The following is an 18,264-nucleotide window of genomic DNA, read 5'->3' on the forward strand; positions in this document are numbered from 1 at the left end:
ACTTCTTCCCCCTCCTCAAAAAAATTGCTCAGGTTCAGACCAAACTGTCTGCACCCAAGGAAATAGGGTAATGTCTTGACAGAAAGAATCTGATTTTTAGTCATTGCCCTGTATTTAATGTACCCTTACTACTGAAAAGGTTATGAAGGTTATGATATTATTGAAAAGGTTATGCTTTCTGGAAGTAGTAATACAGCTCTCCTTTCTTTTCATTCTGGATACAGTAAAGAGACTGCACCAGTGGTCAGTTATTTCTTCCTAGTGATGAAGTATCCACATCATTATTAGATTTATCATGTGCCCGACAACACTGACTAGGGAGTGCTGATTCCTTTGCAAATCTCTAAACAGAGCTGGTCTCACATGGCTTCATTCGCTTCTTTTTAGGATATCCCAGAAGGTAGTTTCATTGCTCTTTCATCATGAGTGATCTCATGTGGAGTTTTGCAGGGCTCCATTTGTATCTCTACATTGTTCAGCCCTGTGTTGGGTGGAGTTTGGAGGAAGAACAGGAAAGGCAAGGGCTTTGATGGTTTTCAGTATATTGATAACACTCAGCACTATAGCTCCATCTATTTCAATAGTCTTACTAAATATCTAGCTGAGAATCACTTACATATAGACACTTGGCTAAAGTTCAACCCAGACAAAACTAAGGTGATGTTTGCAAGTGGGGGAGCACAATTAGAAGGCTTGGTGCAAATTACATCTCCCGAGTGTTTCTATCCACCATTTGTCACTTGAGTTCATAACTTGGAATCTGGTTAAATTCTCAATTATTGTCCGATCAGGTTTTGTGAATATCCAGGATGGTTTTTTTTTCAATCTACATCCATTCAGGAGATTGCAACTATTATATTTTAAACAGGGAAGTGCTTAAAAATAAATAAAAGCAAGGTACCAAAAAACGAGGACATTGGCAAAGCAATGAAGCACTGAGGAAAAAAAGGTCAAGAGGGACCCCAATGTTTCATGGAAATGCACCAAAGTACTTGAAGCAAAGGTCTCAAAAACGCAGAGAACAGACCAGACCTGACTGGAATGAAGGATCTGAAAAGGATATCTGATGAATTATTATTCGGATCTAGTAAATAGCTAGAGATTGCCAATGAGATATTCCTGCAACCAGCTCCTTTGAGGAGTGGTCAGTCAGTCAAGGAATTAACTAGAGTGTTTGGAACCCAGGGTTCATAGTTAGCGGGGTGATGTGTGTTGGCCAATAGAGGGCCTGCCTTGTGACTTACTCTGTAATCATAAGAACCAAACTTAAGAGCCAAGGGAATTGTGTCATTTTCATGCTACACAAAGGTAAGCTGGAAAACTAGGAGGATCTTACAAGTGAGACTCTTAAATAGGTGGTATCTTTAGAGAAACGGACTTTCAAGGGTGGTCTGGATACCACCATTATGAGGCCTGCATTGATCGAGATAGTCTTTTATGACTTCACTCAAGTGAGATGGAAGCACCATTGCCACATATTGTGATTTAACTAGATGCCTAAAAATCTACAATCCCATAATCACATGAGATTGGTTAAAAAAATCCTAGTTTAAAAGGGAAGCGAAAACAACCATAAAAATGTAAAAAGACACACACAAAAAAGGTGAAGTCAATAGCAATGAATATACATTAGAAGTTAAGAATGCAGAAAATTGGTAAGGGAAGCTTAATAATGAAAAGTCAATAGCCAGTGGAGTTAGGACAATTAGAAGGAATTTAAAAAAACATAATCATGCATAAAAGGAATCCTAACACTGGTATAGGTTCATTTATAAATGTAGATAGTAAAACTGTCATTGATGCAGAAGTGTTCAATAAATATTTTGGTTCTGTATTTGGAAATGAAATAGAAAGTATTTCATCATCTAGTTTATCTATAACTAAGAAGGAATTTAAACAGCTTTACTAAAAAATTATATGCAGTGTTGTAGCTGTGTTGGAATATTTGAAAGACAATAGCTTGTCTCAAATTGGTGCAGTCAAAGATACTACTTCATCTACCTTGTCTTACTGAAAGTTAAACTTTCAAATGGAGCACATCCAAATGCCTTGCACTCGAGAGTCTGAAAACGAGTCGGAAGAGGAGCACTAAACCATTGATGTTAATTTTTAAACAAACTTTGGAAGACTGGAAGAAAGTTAATGTTAGTCTGATATTTAATAGAGTAAATGAGATATCCCTGATCATTATAAGCCTGTTAGATATCTATACATGAAAAATCACAGAATGATTGATGAGACTCAATTAAAGATTGTAATATAAAATTCAACATGGTTTTATGGAAAATAGGTCTGATCAAACAAATTTTATACTGTTTTCCGAGTACAGATTTCATAGATAACGTTGAAGTAAATATATTAAGACTTCTCTAAGGCTTGTGACTTAGTACTACGTGACATCCTGATCAAAAATGAGCACTATACAATAGCCATATAGCACATATTACATCAGGGGTAGTCAATTTTTTTTTAATCAATGTCCAGGTTTCTTAGTCAAGGTATAGTCAAGGTCCAGCCTACAGAGAAAATAATAATAAAAAAATTATAATAACTATATAAACAGATTTCGGGATCTGTTCAAAAGTGTGTGGCGGTCCGGATTTGGCCTGCAGTCCACCTATTGGCTAACCCTGTATTAAATGGATTAGAAACTGGCTAAATGACAAATTTCCTAATATATATGTAAACGGAGAATCATAACTGAATGATTGTCTATCCAAGGAGGTCTTCACCAAATGCTGTTATGCATTTTTATCGATGGCCTGAAAGAATATATAAAATCATTGGTGACAAAGTTTGCAGATATTACTCCACCGATCTTTGTTCTAAGAAATGAAAAGGTCATGCCATTTAAACAGTTTCCTACATCACTTTGTAAGCTGCACACAGTCAGACAACATGCACTTTAACAGAGCTAAATGCAAGATCTAGGAACAAAGAACAGAGACCATACTTTCAAGATGAGGAACTGCATCTTGGAAAGCAGTGATTCTGACAGTGACCTGGGGGGTTATGGTGGATAACTAACTGAATATGTGCTCTCAATTTGATGCTGTGGCCAAAGCAGACCCCGAATGTATAAACAAGGAAATATCAAATAGGGATATGGAGGTTGTACTACTTCTGTATATGGCACTGGAAAGAACACTACTTGAATGGTTCCATATTGCAACCAAATGACACAGCATCATGGGGAATTACACAAATAACAAAACTTCAAGGATCTGGAAGGGAAAATGAAGATGAGGAAAGTCCAAGTGATCACCTTAAGGATACTTCTGATTCCATGAGAGAGAGAAGTAGAAGGCAGAAAATGCTGGACTGTTGGCTGAACAACTGGTGTGAAACTGAAGGTTTTAGTTTTGTGGAACATTGGAACACTTTCCAGTGGGAGGAGGGATGTATGAATGGCACAGTCTGCAGTGTGTGTGTGTGTGTGTGTGTGTGTGTGTGTGTGTGTGTGTGTGTGTGTGTGTGTGTGTGTGTGTGAGAGAGAGAGAGAGAGAGAGAGAGATATGCTAGTTTTCTCGCTGGAGCAGCCAGGAGCAATTAAAGGAGTACCTCAAAGGAAGAGTGCTAAGGAGCAAAATGTAGTGCAAACTCACACAGTGTGTAATGAAAAATTTGAACCAAAGTGACAAAGATTGTGAAGATAATTTTTTAAAAAATACTTATATAACTATGCCAAACTGGACATTATCGTTGATGAGAAGAAATGTAACATTAACTGGCATTTCAGAAACCTGGTGGAATGATTAACGATTGGAATGTTAAAATCGCTGGTTATAACCTGTTTAGGAAGAATAGAATGGGTAAAAGAGGAGAGGAGGATGATATTCAATATTAAAGACATCATTATCTGCTTTGGAGGTACTGATAACCCTCCACAGTATCTTGAATGCATAGGCTCAACATGCTAACTAACAGAGCCCAGGACGGGATGACGGTCTACAGTTACACAGGTCATTCTTTTTGAATATTGGAACAACATTAGCACTTGTCCAGTGTTCTGGAATTTCCCTGATATTCCAAGGTTTATTAAAAATGGACATCAGCAGGCCAGAGAGCTCCTCTGCCAACACTTTAAGGTCTCTTGGGTGCAAGTTTTCCAGGCCTGCCAATTTAAAATTGTATATCCCTATCTGATGCTCTTTCTAGTCCATTAGTAACTAAGAAATATGTTAAAGTACATCATCCTCATGTGATTAGCCTGACAGTTCTTGGGCAAAATAATGGAAAAGTTGCTATGAGTTTGAAGGGAAGCAGAGGAGAGTTTGGAGAAGTGCTGCAATGGGCTAAGACGATCAAGACCCTAGGTAAAGAGACACCTGGTTTGTGCAGAAGAAGGGCAGGAAGCCCCACAAGCTGAAGGGCAGGAGAGGGAAGTAGCCCAGGGGAAGGAACCGCTAGTTCTAGTGGTTTACTGCTATCCCTAGAGCCCCTGGGCTGGGATCCAGAGTAGAGGGCGGGCCCAGGTCCCTCCCTCTCCACTCCCCTCCTCTAGGACACCAGTAGGGCAGTTAATACCCCAGTTCAGGGGCAAGAAATGCCTCCCTGAACCCCCACCCCCCAAGAAGAGAAAGCGCGAGACCCATCATAGTAGTGCTGGCAATTTGTCACGCTATAGAATGGGGGACTGTGTTTGAGAAAGCAGGGATTCTGAAAAAGGTTTAGGGGTCATAGTGAACAATCAGCTCAATAAAAAGAAAAGGAGTACTTGTGGCACCTTAGAGACTAACATTTATTTGAGCATAAGCTTTCGTGAGCTACAGCTCACTTCATCGGATGCATTCAGTGGAAAATCAGCTCAATATGATCTTCCATTGTGATGCTGTGGCATAAAGGACTAATACATTATCCTTTGATGTATAAACAGGGGGGCCATGAGTAGGAGTAGGGAAGTGATTTTAACTCTGTTTATGGCATTGCTGAGAGTGATCCTGGAATACTGTGTCCAGTTTTGGTGTTCACATTTTCAAATGGATATTCAATAACCGGAGAAGGTGCAGAAAAGAGCCACAAAAATTACTTGAGGGCTGGACAAAATGCGTTATAGTGAGAGACTTACGGAGATCAATCTGATTAGCTTATCAAACAGATCCGGGGGCGACTTGATTACAGCGTACAAGTACCTTTACAGGGTGAAAATACTGGCTACCGAAAGGCTCTTTAATCTGGCAGAGAAAAGCATAACGTGACAAAGCTGGAATCAGACAAATTTCAAATCAGAAATGAGGCACACATTTTTAACTATGAGGGTGATTTGGCATTGGAACAAGCCACCAAAAGATGTCGTGCACACTCCATCTCTTGATGTCTTCAAAGCAAGACTGCATGCCTTTCTGGAAGATATGCTTTAACCAAACAAGTTACTGGGCTCGATTTAGGGTTAACAGAGTGAAATGCAATGGCCTATAATATACAGGAGGTCAGAATAGATAATCTAGTGGTCCCTTCGGCCTTCAAAATCCACAAATCTATGAAAACAGGGCAATTCAATGTAGCAGACAAAGCTATAACACGATCCAGTGACTGGAATTCAAAGCTAGACAAATTCATACTGGAAATAAAGTGTAAATTTTAACTGGAACAATCTACTAAGGGATGTGGTAAATTCTACATCATTTGAAATCTTTATAATTAAGACTGGATATCTTCCTAGAAGTCATGCTCTTGTTCAACCACAAGTTTTTGGGCTTGATGCAGGAATTATTGAGTGACATTTTAGGGGCCAGTCAAACTATACAATTGCAACAGTCCTTTCTGGCCTTCAAATCAAGAATAAACTGCATAGTGACTGCACCTCAAGCAAGCGTATGTTGAGGGTCCTACTGCAAGCCACATTCCACTGTGCAGAAAAACAGGATTGCAGTCTTCCTATTAGTGGAGAAAAGCCACGAACAGCTGAGATTTCCCCCAATGTACAGATGCCAGGGTGAATAAAAATCCATGATTTAAAAATAAATAGATTTTTTTATATTTATAAATCAGATTTTTTATTTTATTTAAATTATAATTTTTCTTTATAAAAATAAACTCATTTAAAATTAAATCTGAATTCAATATAAAAACATGATATCTTCTAAAATTATAATCTCTTAAAACATTTAAATAAAAAAATAAATATGCTGAATTCATAAGCCTCTATCAGAACTATGAGTTAAAGGCTTCTTTTCTACATAAAGAAAGTATTGGGGGAAAACATCTAACTTTTGAGGCTAAGCTTTATAAATAAGGCACAACAGGTCAGCCTAAGTAAGCTAGGAGACTGTCTCATTTTCAAAAAACTTAAGCGCCAGTCCCTTTCATTTAGGCGTATTTGAAACATATTTCCCAGGTTGACCTGAAATAATCAGTTTAATTCAATGACTACAGTTAATCCCTCTGTTTTATAAATAATTTAGTTATAAACGTGAAACATGTTTTGATAAGATAAATTTACTTTATCCAAAACATTTAAGGTTTTGTTCAATAAAAAATGAATTTTATATGCTGTTTCTTGTTTAATTAAATTCCAGTTACCATCCTAAGGCAGCATGATACAAATCATGAGCAAAAAGTTAATTATCTAACAAACAAGCAATATATCATTCAACATTTTCTAACATACTAAAACTGTACAATTAATAAGAATCTGAAAATATTAAGCCATACAATTGCTTAAATAAATGTATACAGATATAGGATACCATCCTAGCTAGCAAAAAGATGTCCCAAATATAGTATAAAGGCTCTATTTAGTTGTAAATCAACATTTGTTAATGCTTATATCAATCACTGAGAATGCACCTTTCTTTAGAAAATAACTGGAGTGAAAATGGAAAAGTTGATTAAAACTAATTTTTTAAATCAATGCTTTTCCACTTAGTGATTTAAATCAATCCACCCTGACAGACACCCAAATCAAAGGAGTCACAGAGCCTCTGAAAAATCAAGGAAGAATGCTCATTTTAGTAGAGTTTCATTGTTGGTTTTCGCAACAGCCACTAACATCCAGAATTCAAGCGGACATAATTTGGGTGAACAGCTTTGAGGCTGATTGGTAGCCTGCTGAGCAGGCACAGAAGACAAGCTATGTTGCAAGGAGATTAAAATGAGCCCTAGGATTAGCACTTGCATACTGAAGGAGAGGGGTTTACATTGAGTATAGGTCAGCTCAGAGCCTTTAGAGGTAAATTTGGTGTGGAGAATAAAATGTTCCTGCTGACTCCCTGTAGCATTCTCTATTGTACTGTTGGAGATCCTTTTAGCTGTAAAGTCTCTACAGAAAAAGCACTTATCCTTACTGTTGTTCTTCTATCTTCTATATTTCCTACACTAGAAATTATTTTCTCCTTTCCTTCCTCGTATGTACAACTGCTGGAAAATAAAGGATTAATTAGTGAAAGGAAATAATTAGAACTGAGAGAGGAAACATGAGGCTACACTCCATGCTTCCAGGTGAGGAGGCAAACAAGAAAACTTGAATAAGTTCCCAGATTGGTGCTCACTAGGGCTGCTGATTAATAGCAATTAACTCATGTGATTAACTCAAAAAAATTAACCACAATTAAAAAAATTAAATCGCAAATTAATTGCAGTTTTAATTGCATTGTTAAACAATAGAATACCAATTGAAATTTATTAAAATATTTTGGATGTTCTTCTACGTTTTAAAATATATTGATTTCAATTGCAATACAGAATACGAAGTGTACACTGCTCAATTTATATTTTTTATTACGAATATTTACATTGTGAAAATGATAAACAAAAGAAACTATTTTTCAATTCACCTCAGACAAGTACTGTAGTGCAATCCCTTTATTGTAAGAGTGCAACTTACAAATGTAGATTTTTTTTTTTTTTTTACATAGCTGCACTACAAAAACAAAACAATGCACAACTTTAGAGCCTACAAGTCCACACTCGGTCCTACTTTTTGTTCAGCCAATCGCTACGACAAACAAGTTTGTTGACCTTTACGGGAGATAATGCTGCCCACTTCTTATTTACGTCACCAGAAAGTGAGAACAGGCGTTCGCATGGGACTTTTGTAGCTGGCATTGCAAGGTATTTATGTTCCAGATACGTTAAGCATTCATATGCCTCTTCATGCTTCAGCCACCATTTGAGAAGACATGCTTCCATGCCGATGATGCTTGCTAAAAAAAATAATGCGTTAATTTGTGACTGAACTCCTTGGGGGAGAATTGTATGTCTCCAGCTCTATTTTACCCACATCCTGCCATATATTTCATGTTATAGTAGTCTCAGATGATGACCCAACATGATGTTCATTTTAAAAACACTTTCATTGCAAATTTGACAAAATGCAAAGAAGGCACCAATCTGAGATTTCTAAAGATAGCTACAGCACTTGACCCAAGGTTTAAGAATCTGAAGTGCCTTCCAAAATCTGAGAGAGATGAGGTGTGGAGCATGCTTTCAAAAAAGTCTTAAAAGAGCAACACTCCAATGTAGAAATTACAGAACCCGAACCACCAAAAAAGAAAATCAACCTTCTGCTCATGGCATCTGACTCAGATGATGAAAATGGACATGCGTCGGTCCACACTGCTTTGGATTGTTATTGAGCAGAACCTGTCATCAGCATTGACGCATGTCCTCTGGAATGGTAGTTGAAGCATGAAGGGACATATTAATGTTTAGTATATCTGGCATGTAAATATCTTGCGACACTGGCTACAACAGTGCCATGAAAACGCCTGTTCTCACTTTCAGGTGACATTGTAAATAAGAAGCAGGCAGCATTATCTCCTGCAATGTAAGCAAACTTGAATGCCTGAGCCATTGGCTGAACAAGAAATAGGACTGAGTGAACTTGTAGGCTCTAAAGTTTTATATTGTTTTATTTTTGAATGCAGTTTTTTTTTTAACATAATTCAACATTTGTAAGTTCAACTTTCAGGATAAAGAGATTGCACTACAGTACTTGTATTAGGTGAATTGAAAAATAGTATTTATTTTGTTTTTTACATTGCAAATACTTGTAATCAAAAATAAATATGAAGTGAGAACTGTACACTTTGTATTCTGTGTTATAATTGAAATCAATGTATTTGAAAATGTAAAAAACACCCAAAAACATTTAAATAAATGGTATTCTATTATTGACAGTGCGATTAATTGTGATTAATTTTTTTAATCGCTTGACAGCCATAAAGCTTACACATCAGCCTTAATCAACACGGCAGAAGACAGAACCATAAGCTGTCCATAGCTGCTTTTTCTAGGCATGCTGGGAGAGGAGCAACCAGTTGAAGCACTGTTTACGTTTGTTGTCTTATAATATAAGATCATCCAAGACTTGTTTGAAGTATAACAAGTGTGGAATTTTAAAAATAAATCCAGTGAGATGATTCCAGGCACTTGAGGAAGACAGACAAAACACCAATAATATTGTTTAGCTAGGCCACACTTTAACTAAGCAACACATATGGGAACTATCTGGCAACAAGACATCCAGTGCAGGTCATCCTTCTTTCTGTAAGTTGTGCCACCCAGGTGGCCACTATTGGCTGCCCCACATCTCTCTCTCTTTACCACCAGGGGGAGGGCTGCCTGCAGTCCACTCCCCAACACAGTGACCCCAACACTGGGTTCTGACTGCCAACCCGTCGTATGAAAATTAAGGGAAGAGTGGGTTGACTCCTTGCCATATAAGACATTAGGAGCCCCAATTCCACTTCCCACTTTCTTTAGGAGATGCCTTCTAATCTGCGGTGGAACTGGATCCCCTATCAAATGCTTATCCACGAGGCATCCACCAAGTTGTGACAACATGAATTTTACAATCTGACCTAACCCACTAGTTCCCTGGGCTGCTCAGGGGAAGGTGAAACAACCCCACTGTGCCCAGGCCAATCTGGCAATGAGGGAAAAATTCCTTCCCATCCTCCCAAAAGATAACTAGGATGATGCCCAAAGCAAGGCCCCAAAACCTGGATATCCTATTCTCATCCCAAGAGGAAGAGCTTTGTTCAGGGTGCAGAATGACACCTCAGGCAGGGAGAAGGGCTTACAAACTGTCAGCTGATGGCTCAGGAGCCAAAAGACTAACACGGCACGTTCTGTCCAGCCAGCCAGTTAAGGTTCTCCCCCTTCCCGCTCAAGTCCATGAGGAGAGGAGGAAATAAGAGGTGCAATCATTAAAGGAGCCAAAGTCTTTCTTTCACCTACTGGTCCAGATAAAGGCTCTCCAACCTCGGAAGGTGCACAGGAGGGGACCTCAAGCGAGGTACTTCTTGCAATATACATTAGTGCTTTCTGTTTAATATAAAATTCCATTTTCTAGTCATAAAGGTAACTAAGACAGTTGTGTGTGTATAAACGTCAGTGAAACAATATTGTAATAATCATGCTTTATAAATAAAAATCATTTTATATGCTCACCCAAGGCTTCTCACAAGCTTTGCAAATTCTAAAAGGCAGGTGTTTGAAGGCAGACGAAGTTGTCCTTCAGCCAAAGCTAGCTGGCAGTCTTCAAATGTGTAGTCTGTTACTGAAACTCCCAAAGCCCTTGAGTAAAGAAACCCGATACAGTAAATATCTCTTTTGATACACAAATCTATCTTTTACACACACACACCCACCCCATCCCTTTATTACCTTGGCTGTGTACAGCATTAAACCCTACACAAATATATCAAAGCGAAAATTTAAAAAGTGAATAGCCAACGGGGAAAATGTAAGTACACCTCTACCCCGATATAATGCTGTCCTCAGGAGCCAAAAAATCTTACCACGTTATAAATGAAACCGCGTTATATCGAACTTGCTTTGCCCTCAAGCATTTCCGTTATTAATAGTCACTTCCCGCAGACCCCTGACTGACCCCTCAGAACCCCCGACCCATCCAACCCCCCCGCTCCTTGTCCCAACTACTCCCTCCAGAGACCCCACCCCCTTTCTAAGCCCCTCTGCTCCTTGTCCCCTGACCAACCCGAGACCCTCTGCCTCTTATCCAACCCCCTCGGCCCTGGCCTGGCACCCTTAACACACCACTCAGAGCAGCGTGTCGGAGCCAGACATGCTGATGCGCTGATCCGCCCTGCCTCGCCCCCCTGAGCACTGCTTTACTGCATTATATCCGAATTCGTGTTATATCAGGTTGCGTTATCAGGGTAGAGGTGTACAAAAAACTAAAGATACATTCTACGGAAACCTGCTGCAGAATGTTTACTTTGACTCTTCAGATACAAGTCCAAGGAGATACAAAAGAAAAGAACACTAAGAATAATATAATAGGCGAACAAAAATAAGGAAATAAAATTCACATCAAAGCTTCCTGAAGTATGACCATGGAAAAAATATCACTGACCTACAGGGTCCCAGAGCCCAAGCTCCAGTCACAGAGCCCAAGCTCCGGTCCCAGCCCAGAACTCTACACAGCAATGAAACAGCCCCACAACCCGATCCCCTGCGAGCCCAAGTCAGCTGGCACGGGCCAGCCATGGGTTTCTCTTTGCTATGTAGACATAGCCAGAAACTCAGGAGGATGGTGTTCTAAGGTGAAATTGACACAGGAAGCCCAAAGACTGCGAAATTGACCAGGAAGCCCAGAGCTGAGGTAAAATTGATGAAGGCTCCTTACTCATAGGTGCAAATGACAAGAATGCTTGTGAAAGTGATGATGGCACCCTATGAGAAGAGTGCTTTGGTGTAGACACACACACTGTTGGCATCCGCTTGACTGACTTCTTAGCTTGCCCGAGTCTTGTTTGTTTCTCCCAGGAGGAGAAGGGGGCTCTGACTGCTCCAATAGGATCTCAGTCTGCTGTGGCAAATTCTTATATTTATACGGTCTCTTAAGACCTTTGCAGCTTGGAGAGAGATTTTCCTCATCTCAGGAGTACTGGAGGCATGAATAGAGCAGGTGGAAGTCACCTGATCCCTCAAAGCCTCTTTGATTGAAGATGTTCTCAAGGAGTTTTCCATAAGAAACAGATTTAAGCCTTGATGCACTAATCTTCCATGTATGTTCTTTGAAAACCTTGAAAATCACACACACTGCTGTCAAGTGACTCTCCCCAAGGAAGATACAAGGAAGACAGTTGTGTCTTTCTTTTAGAAGTATCACTCTTGAAGCCAGGAGATAGAGGATGAGACATACTGTAGGCAGTCCAGTGAAATTTACTTATTTCCTACAACTAACCTAGTACTTAAGCTTTTTTTTTCATACCAATAAGCCAAAAAGAAATAGAAAGGAGTATGTGAAAATCTAAATTAGCTGCTTCATGAAAAAAAAATCCTACCTACTTATCTTAATCGAAAACTAAATAGAGTGGGAGGAGGAACACTGAAGTTCCAACTCTTCGACAGGGTGATCACAAATGGCTGATTGGAGGTTGGGGTCGCTCTTCCCCTTCTGCTCGAGGGCGGAAGCATGAGAGTACGAGGAACACATGCACGTCCCCCACTTCTAGATTTTAAAAAAAATTCCAAACGCCTGTGCAGGGGTGACAGCACATCATGAATGGGATCCATATGCACAGAAGCTCGAAGAACCACCACCATTACTTCAAGGTTTTATTCAAAATGTAGCTCACAGAACACTTTGTGTTCCCAAAGGTACACAATGAAAAAGACAAGTGTGTAACTAGTATGAAATACAAGCAAGCTTAACTTTTTCCCAAATAGTTGGGACAAAAAGTGATATAAAGAAAAAAAAAATCTTGAAGTTCCCATAATACAAAATAAATTATATTAAGAACTTTTAGTTTTGCTTCACATAGGAGCTTGATACTGTGAGATGCCAAAAAGGGGGCCTCAGCTGCCATGATACTGCAGAGTAATTTTTTTTTTGATTGAGTAGCACTGTGTTTGCTACACTGAAGGTCAGAGAAAAAAGTCTGAAATAAGTGTTTAAATCACTTTAATTTCCGTGGAGACTATTGCTACATATAGTTTTAAAACCAGCTTTTCAAAATAATAATAATTTAGAACCCTCTAAGGCAGTGGTTCTTAACCTGGGGTGCATGCACCCCCTGGGGTGCGAGACGCTCTTTCTGGAGGTGCGAGACATGCCAGATTTTTTTAGAAGGTAAATCATCGAAAATACAAATTAAGCACCTATGTATTTATTAACATTATACATTTTTAACAAATTACTGTAACATACAAACAAAATATATCTAGGTTTAAAGAATTGACCTACTTTAACTATTTTTGATAAGGGGTGCGAGAATGAATTTTGAGAACCAAAGGGGTGCAGACTGCAATAAATGTTAAGAACCACTGCTCTAAGGTGTACAATTAATTCAAAATTCTTCCTTCCAACATGCATTACTTTGCATTTATCAACAAAGAACTGTATCTGCAATTGTGTAGCCCATTCACCTACTTTGGCTATATCCCTCTGAATTTCCTTACAGTCCTCTTTGGACTAACCTAAATAATTTTGGATCATCTGCAAATCTTTTGATCCCATTGCTCATACTCCTTTCCAGATCATTCATAAACGTATTAAACACTGAATTTAATACAAAGCCTTGAAGCATGCCATTACTAACCTCATGTCTGATGAAAATTGACCATTTAATCCTATTCTTCATTCACTGAATATTAGCTAGTTTTTGATTCATGACACCACTTTGCCCCTAAGCCCCAAATCATTTAGTAGCTGCTTCTCAGGGAGAATGTCAAAAGCCCCAAACACTTCTTTATCTACAATTTATTGAGAAGTTCAAAGAATTCTAATAGATTAGTAAAACATGATTTTCCTTTGCAGAAATTACGCTGGTTAGATGCTAACAAATCAGGATGGTAAAACAATCAATAATGCTGAAAAAAAACAAATATTCTATTAATATTAGCATTCTGTATTTGAAAAGAAGCGGGATACTATTCACAGTTTACAGTGATAATGAATTACTTTTTATTCTGACAGTATCGAGGCAGGATACTAAACGACTGCTAAATCTAAACACTCATGTCTGCAGTACCCAAGAGTTTTAAAGGAATTGGCTGATGCAATTTGAAGCATTGATTTTGATACTTAACTCATTGTAGAATACTGAGGAAGTCCTATAGGATTAGAAAAAAGCAACAGTTATGCCACTATTTAAAAAGAATGAATGGGGTGATCAGCCAGCCAATAAGTACAGGCTGGTTAGCATAACAACAGTCCTAGGCAAAGACACGGAGAGGCTAATATAGGATGTAATCAGGAAGAAATCTAAAACAATAGCTTCTAAAGTTGAAAAATAAAACAAGTTTAAGAGGTCAAACCATCTGCAAGAGAACCTTGACATGAAGTTTAAAGTTTTCCTGGAGGAACGTCTTCTATCCTTTCAAAAAACTTAAGCACGCAATAGACAGAACTTCCCCTTGAACATAATGTAATTCTCCAAGGCAGGGTCATATTGTCCGATAGTTTCACAGGTAAGAATTTTCCCTCTCTGTCTCCACCATATCATACAGATACTTTGGGATGCAGAAAGCAGTAAATCGTCCCAAGGGAGGAAGGTAGGGAAGATTCAATTTGCCCATCTAGATCTGAAAAGGCATTCAAGAGTTAACGGAGCTCCCTGTTTCAGTACACTCTTTTGCCTCAGCAAGAGTGAAGATGTTGACTCTATGTTGTTTGAGAAAGTGTGGATGGAAGTCCCTGTAGTAGCCTTATAAAATCCTCATAAAATGTGAGCACTCTCTCCGTCCACAAAATGGCTGCTCCTTTCAGAGTGCATAGTAATGAGGCTTTGAATCTCTCTGCTATATTTGAATGTATCTGCTTTATTCCTCTGTAGGCCTATTCACATGAACTCATACATTTCTATTTACTTACTATTACAGACTTACTATGTTTGGATTCAACAACAAGGACAACAATATCATTTTCTATTATATGAGAAAGATCACGGTAATCTTGGGGATAGCAGCCTGGTTAGTTCACAGGCATAAAAGTCTTTTAGACCCATTCTGAGATAAGGAGGCAACAGCCTCTGCTTCTGAGTGCTTTCCTTCTGCAGTACCCCCCTTTTTTTTTTTTTTTATTTCCCAATTGGACTTTGATACAAGCAGGTTCATCAACAAGCTTCCAACCTAGTCTGTGATGTACCAAAAGGCTACCTGATCTGGACTGCAATCCCTTCCTGAGCCATCTGACCCTGATTTTTCTTCTTGGTGTAGAACGCGAAGGAACAGGGGCAAAAGCTTCTGCCAGGACATGAACAAAGCTACTTCTCTAAGCAGTACTGAAGGTTTTCTGTCTCTTTGGCAGTCATATACACACCATATTTCTGATCTTCAAGATTTAGATGTACCCCGGATGTGAAAACTTAGAGAAGATTACATTAGCCCCCTTAGCTATAGTATCATACAAGGAGTTCATATTTAATTGTTTATCTACCATTTATCTCCAACTCTTTTTGCATTCCAGGATACAGTTCCCCAGTAATCTGCTGGAAATGGAGGTGTGAGCTTGATGGTCCACAGCACGAGGCAGGTTTCCTCCTGGGGCCCACATCACAGCCCAAGTCATATAGGAGTCCACATATGTTTCCTCTACATGGGGTCTAGTATCTGTATTGATGATCAGCTTATCTAGCCTGGCTACTAAATAATATTAAGAATGAATTAATCAAGAGATGCTAGTACTGGATCTGGAGTAAGAGCTATATATACTGATTTGCTCCAATTGCTGGCTGGAAGTTAAGCAAGAACTGTGTCTGGCATTCACATGAGATCAACTGGCCTATGAGCTGAGTCATAGATTTTATCTGAGAAGAGGTAAGCGATAATGTTTACCAAATCAGACACTATCTTGTTCTGAAATAAAAGAATGTCTTTGACAATAACAACTTAAATGATGGAGTTTTGGGAAGGCTTTAATTGGCCCTTCCACTTTTTGCTCATAGCCATGTTTCTGAAAGCTTTGAGCGATCATTGCTGAGCCCTGCATAACACGATGAGACAGTCTTCCAGACAAGGAAAGACATGCATCCCTTTAACTTGAAGGGAGGGAAGATGTGACATTTTTGAATACCCGTTTTGAATTACGAGTCTAAAAACTGAGTACTTTGCTTTAAAAATGCTTCCTGTTGTAGCAGAAGCTAAAGCATCTCCAGTGGCTGTTCCTGATCATATCTCCAGTAGACCTCCAATAGGTTTATTTTCATATTCTGAAGTTTGGGAAGACAATACTGTTATGATGAATTTCAGTATTTCCATCTGGAATACTGATCTCCTCATGGACTTGTTGAAGAGACCGGAGGTCCAACATGGGCTATGTTCCATTGTTTCTCTTTTACCACAAGGAAATTTTGTGCCCTTTCCAAAATCTCGCTCTACAGAACTGGTTCTACTGTTACAATATGTAGGAGATGGTTCATACGGGGTGGGAGTACACCACCAAAGAGACTGACAGGACAGTCTGCATGGCATGTATCCTGTGTATGTCTCTCTAAGGAAAAGGGTAGCCACTACATGACCTTTTGTGGAACCCTTGGAGGTGGAGAAGCGGTAGGCTCATCTCCCAGAGAAGAGGATCTAAATCTTTTCAGCCCATGCGCTGCACTGTTGAGACAAACCAGTGGCCAATTTAGCTCAGAATGGGGTATCTGACAGTGGACAGTACCAGATGCTACAGAGGAAATCCAAAAACAGCCATTACAAAATAATCTGCTTGTAGGTGAAATTTCTTCTTAACCAGTCAGTTTATGAGTCCAATCTGAGGCTTCACATACTCAATTTATTTTAATCCTACAAATGGAACAGTGGATGTTCTCCAGACATTATGTATTTGGGATGGGAGGGAGAGAGGAAATTTTAAATTCAGCAATGGATGTGGGCCAGCAAAAGAATATCTTAGCTGTTGAGCCCAGTGTTAGAATCTTGAAAGATATTTGTCAAGCGTCTATTTCAAGGTGATGGGTTGAAAAGAAGGGAGCAGGAACATTCAAGAACATCAAAAATGAAGGGGAGAATCCAGGGTGCTATTGTAAGTGGCAGGAGAAGTGATGGAGGGAACAATAAAGTTCAGCGAAGAGTCAAAATAAGGAAGTTTTGTTCTTACCTGAACATTTATCTTTTCATAACAGAGAATCCATCAGTCTAGATGAAACTATTGGGTAACCACACCCACAAGCTCTCATGGAAGCAGCTCAGCGGATCCAAGTTTTGATGCCTAGCTAGTCCCCATATGTAAACTCAGGAACTGCATCACAAGCCCATATGTTCTGCCACTTAAAGTCCAAAAATAATTTAAAAATTAAAGAAATAAAAATCTAGACTGACTGACTCCCTATTACAAAACAAATTGATTCTTAACTGTAAAGTTGTCTTGTTCTCTAAGACACAACCCAATTGTTTTGAACAGACTACCGGGAATTAGCAATCAGTCCAGACCCCAGAAAGAAAAGAGAACAGAAATGGAAATGGCAGCTGACTGCAAGACATGACAACAAAGGCAACATGTGCTGTTTATGATTCACAAAACATTACAAAATGGATGCAAGAGTGGACAACCTCTGTATAGCTGCTTTGCAGATTTCCTCATGAAAGCTATACTTCTCCCTCCTTTCTCACTCCCCAAAAAGTTAAAAATAGATCATGTAAAGAGAGCTTTTAGACTAAGAAGAAATATTTTCTCTCTTATAATTAATAATTGCTCCTCAGACCTAGTGGGCAATAATTGCTTTTGAAGCTTTGAGACCTCAATTCATGCCAGCATAAATGATTTAAAAACACCCATTTTTTGGAAATACTTTTTCCTGCCTAAGTAGAATTTTATAGCTTAACAGATTTAGGTAATGCCACCTTATTTCCTTAGGAGGATAAGAGCAGAATAAAGATAGTGTACTCTCTTGCTTTAGATGACCCGGTAACACTGTTTTAGGAAGCAATGCAGGTGTTCTCCAAAGAATCACACTGCCAGGAAAGAACTCAAGGCTTTCTTAAAGGATAAGGGATGCAATTCACTGGATCTTCCTTGCCCAAATTATGACCACAAAAAATGCAACTTTAAGTGACAAGAACAATAAAGAACCCACCACTGATTTAAAAGATTATTTCCTCAATCATCCCAGTTCCAAGTTAAGCTTCCAATTAATAAGTAAAGTAAAGGAAGAGTAAGTTTTGCAACTGTTTTGGTTATTTGAACATCTGAGGGTGAGAAACTAAACTCTTATTTTGGATGACTGGAGGGCCTCCCACAAAGGCCACCATTATAAGGACCTATAAGATGCCAAGGCTCAGATAGTTAATGAAGCCATCAAATAAGAAGCAAAATTAGGTTGGCATATGCTGATTTTGCAGTGAGGC

General features: G+C 38.9%; 1 protein-coding gene across 4 annotated transcripts in view; it reads right to left on the bottom strand.

Moving 5' to 3' along the window:
* Window positions 1–18,264, bottom strand: part of LPCAT1 (lysophosphatidylcholine acyltransferase 1) — a 175,611-nt gene that overhangs the window by 70,470 nt on the left and 86,877 nt on the right. For all 4 annotated transcript variants that reach the window (XM_038389224.2, XM_038389225.2, XM_043508503.1 and 1 more), the window contains exon 10: window positions 10,396–10,521. In XM_038389224.2, the coding sequence (XP_038245152.1) occupies window positions 10,396–10,521 (126 nt within the window). The remainder of the gene's footprint in view (window positions 1–10,395; window positions 10,522–18,264) is intronic.

Source organism: Dermochelys coriacea, chromosome 2, assembly GCF_009764565.3.
Source record: "Dermochelys coriacea isolate rDerCor1 chromosome 2, rDerCor1.pri.v4, whole genome shotgun sequence".
Lineage (NCBI taxonomy): Eukaryota > Metazoa > Chordata > Testudines > Dermochelyidae > Dermochelys > Dermochelys coriacea.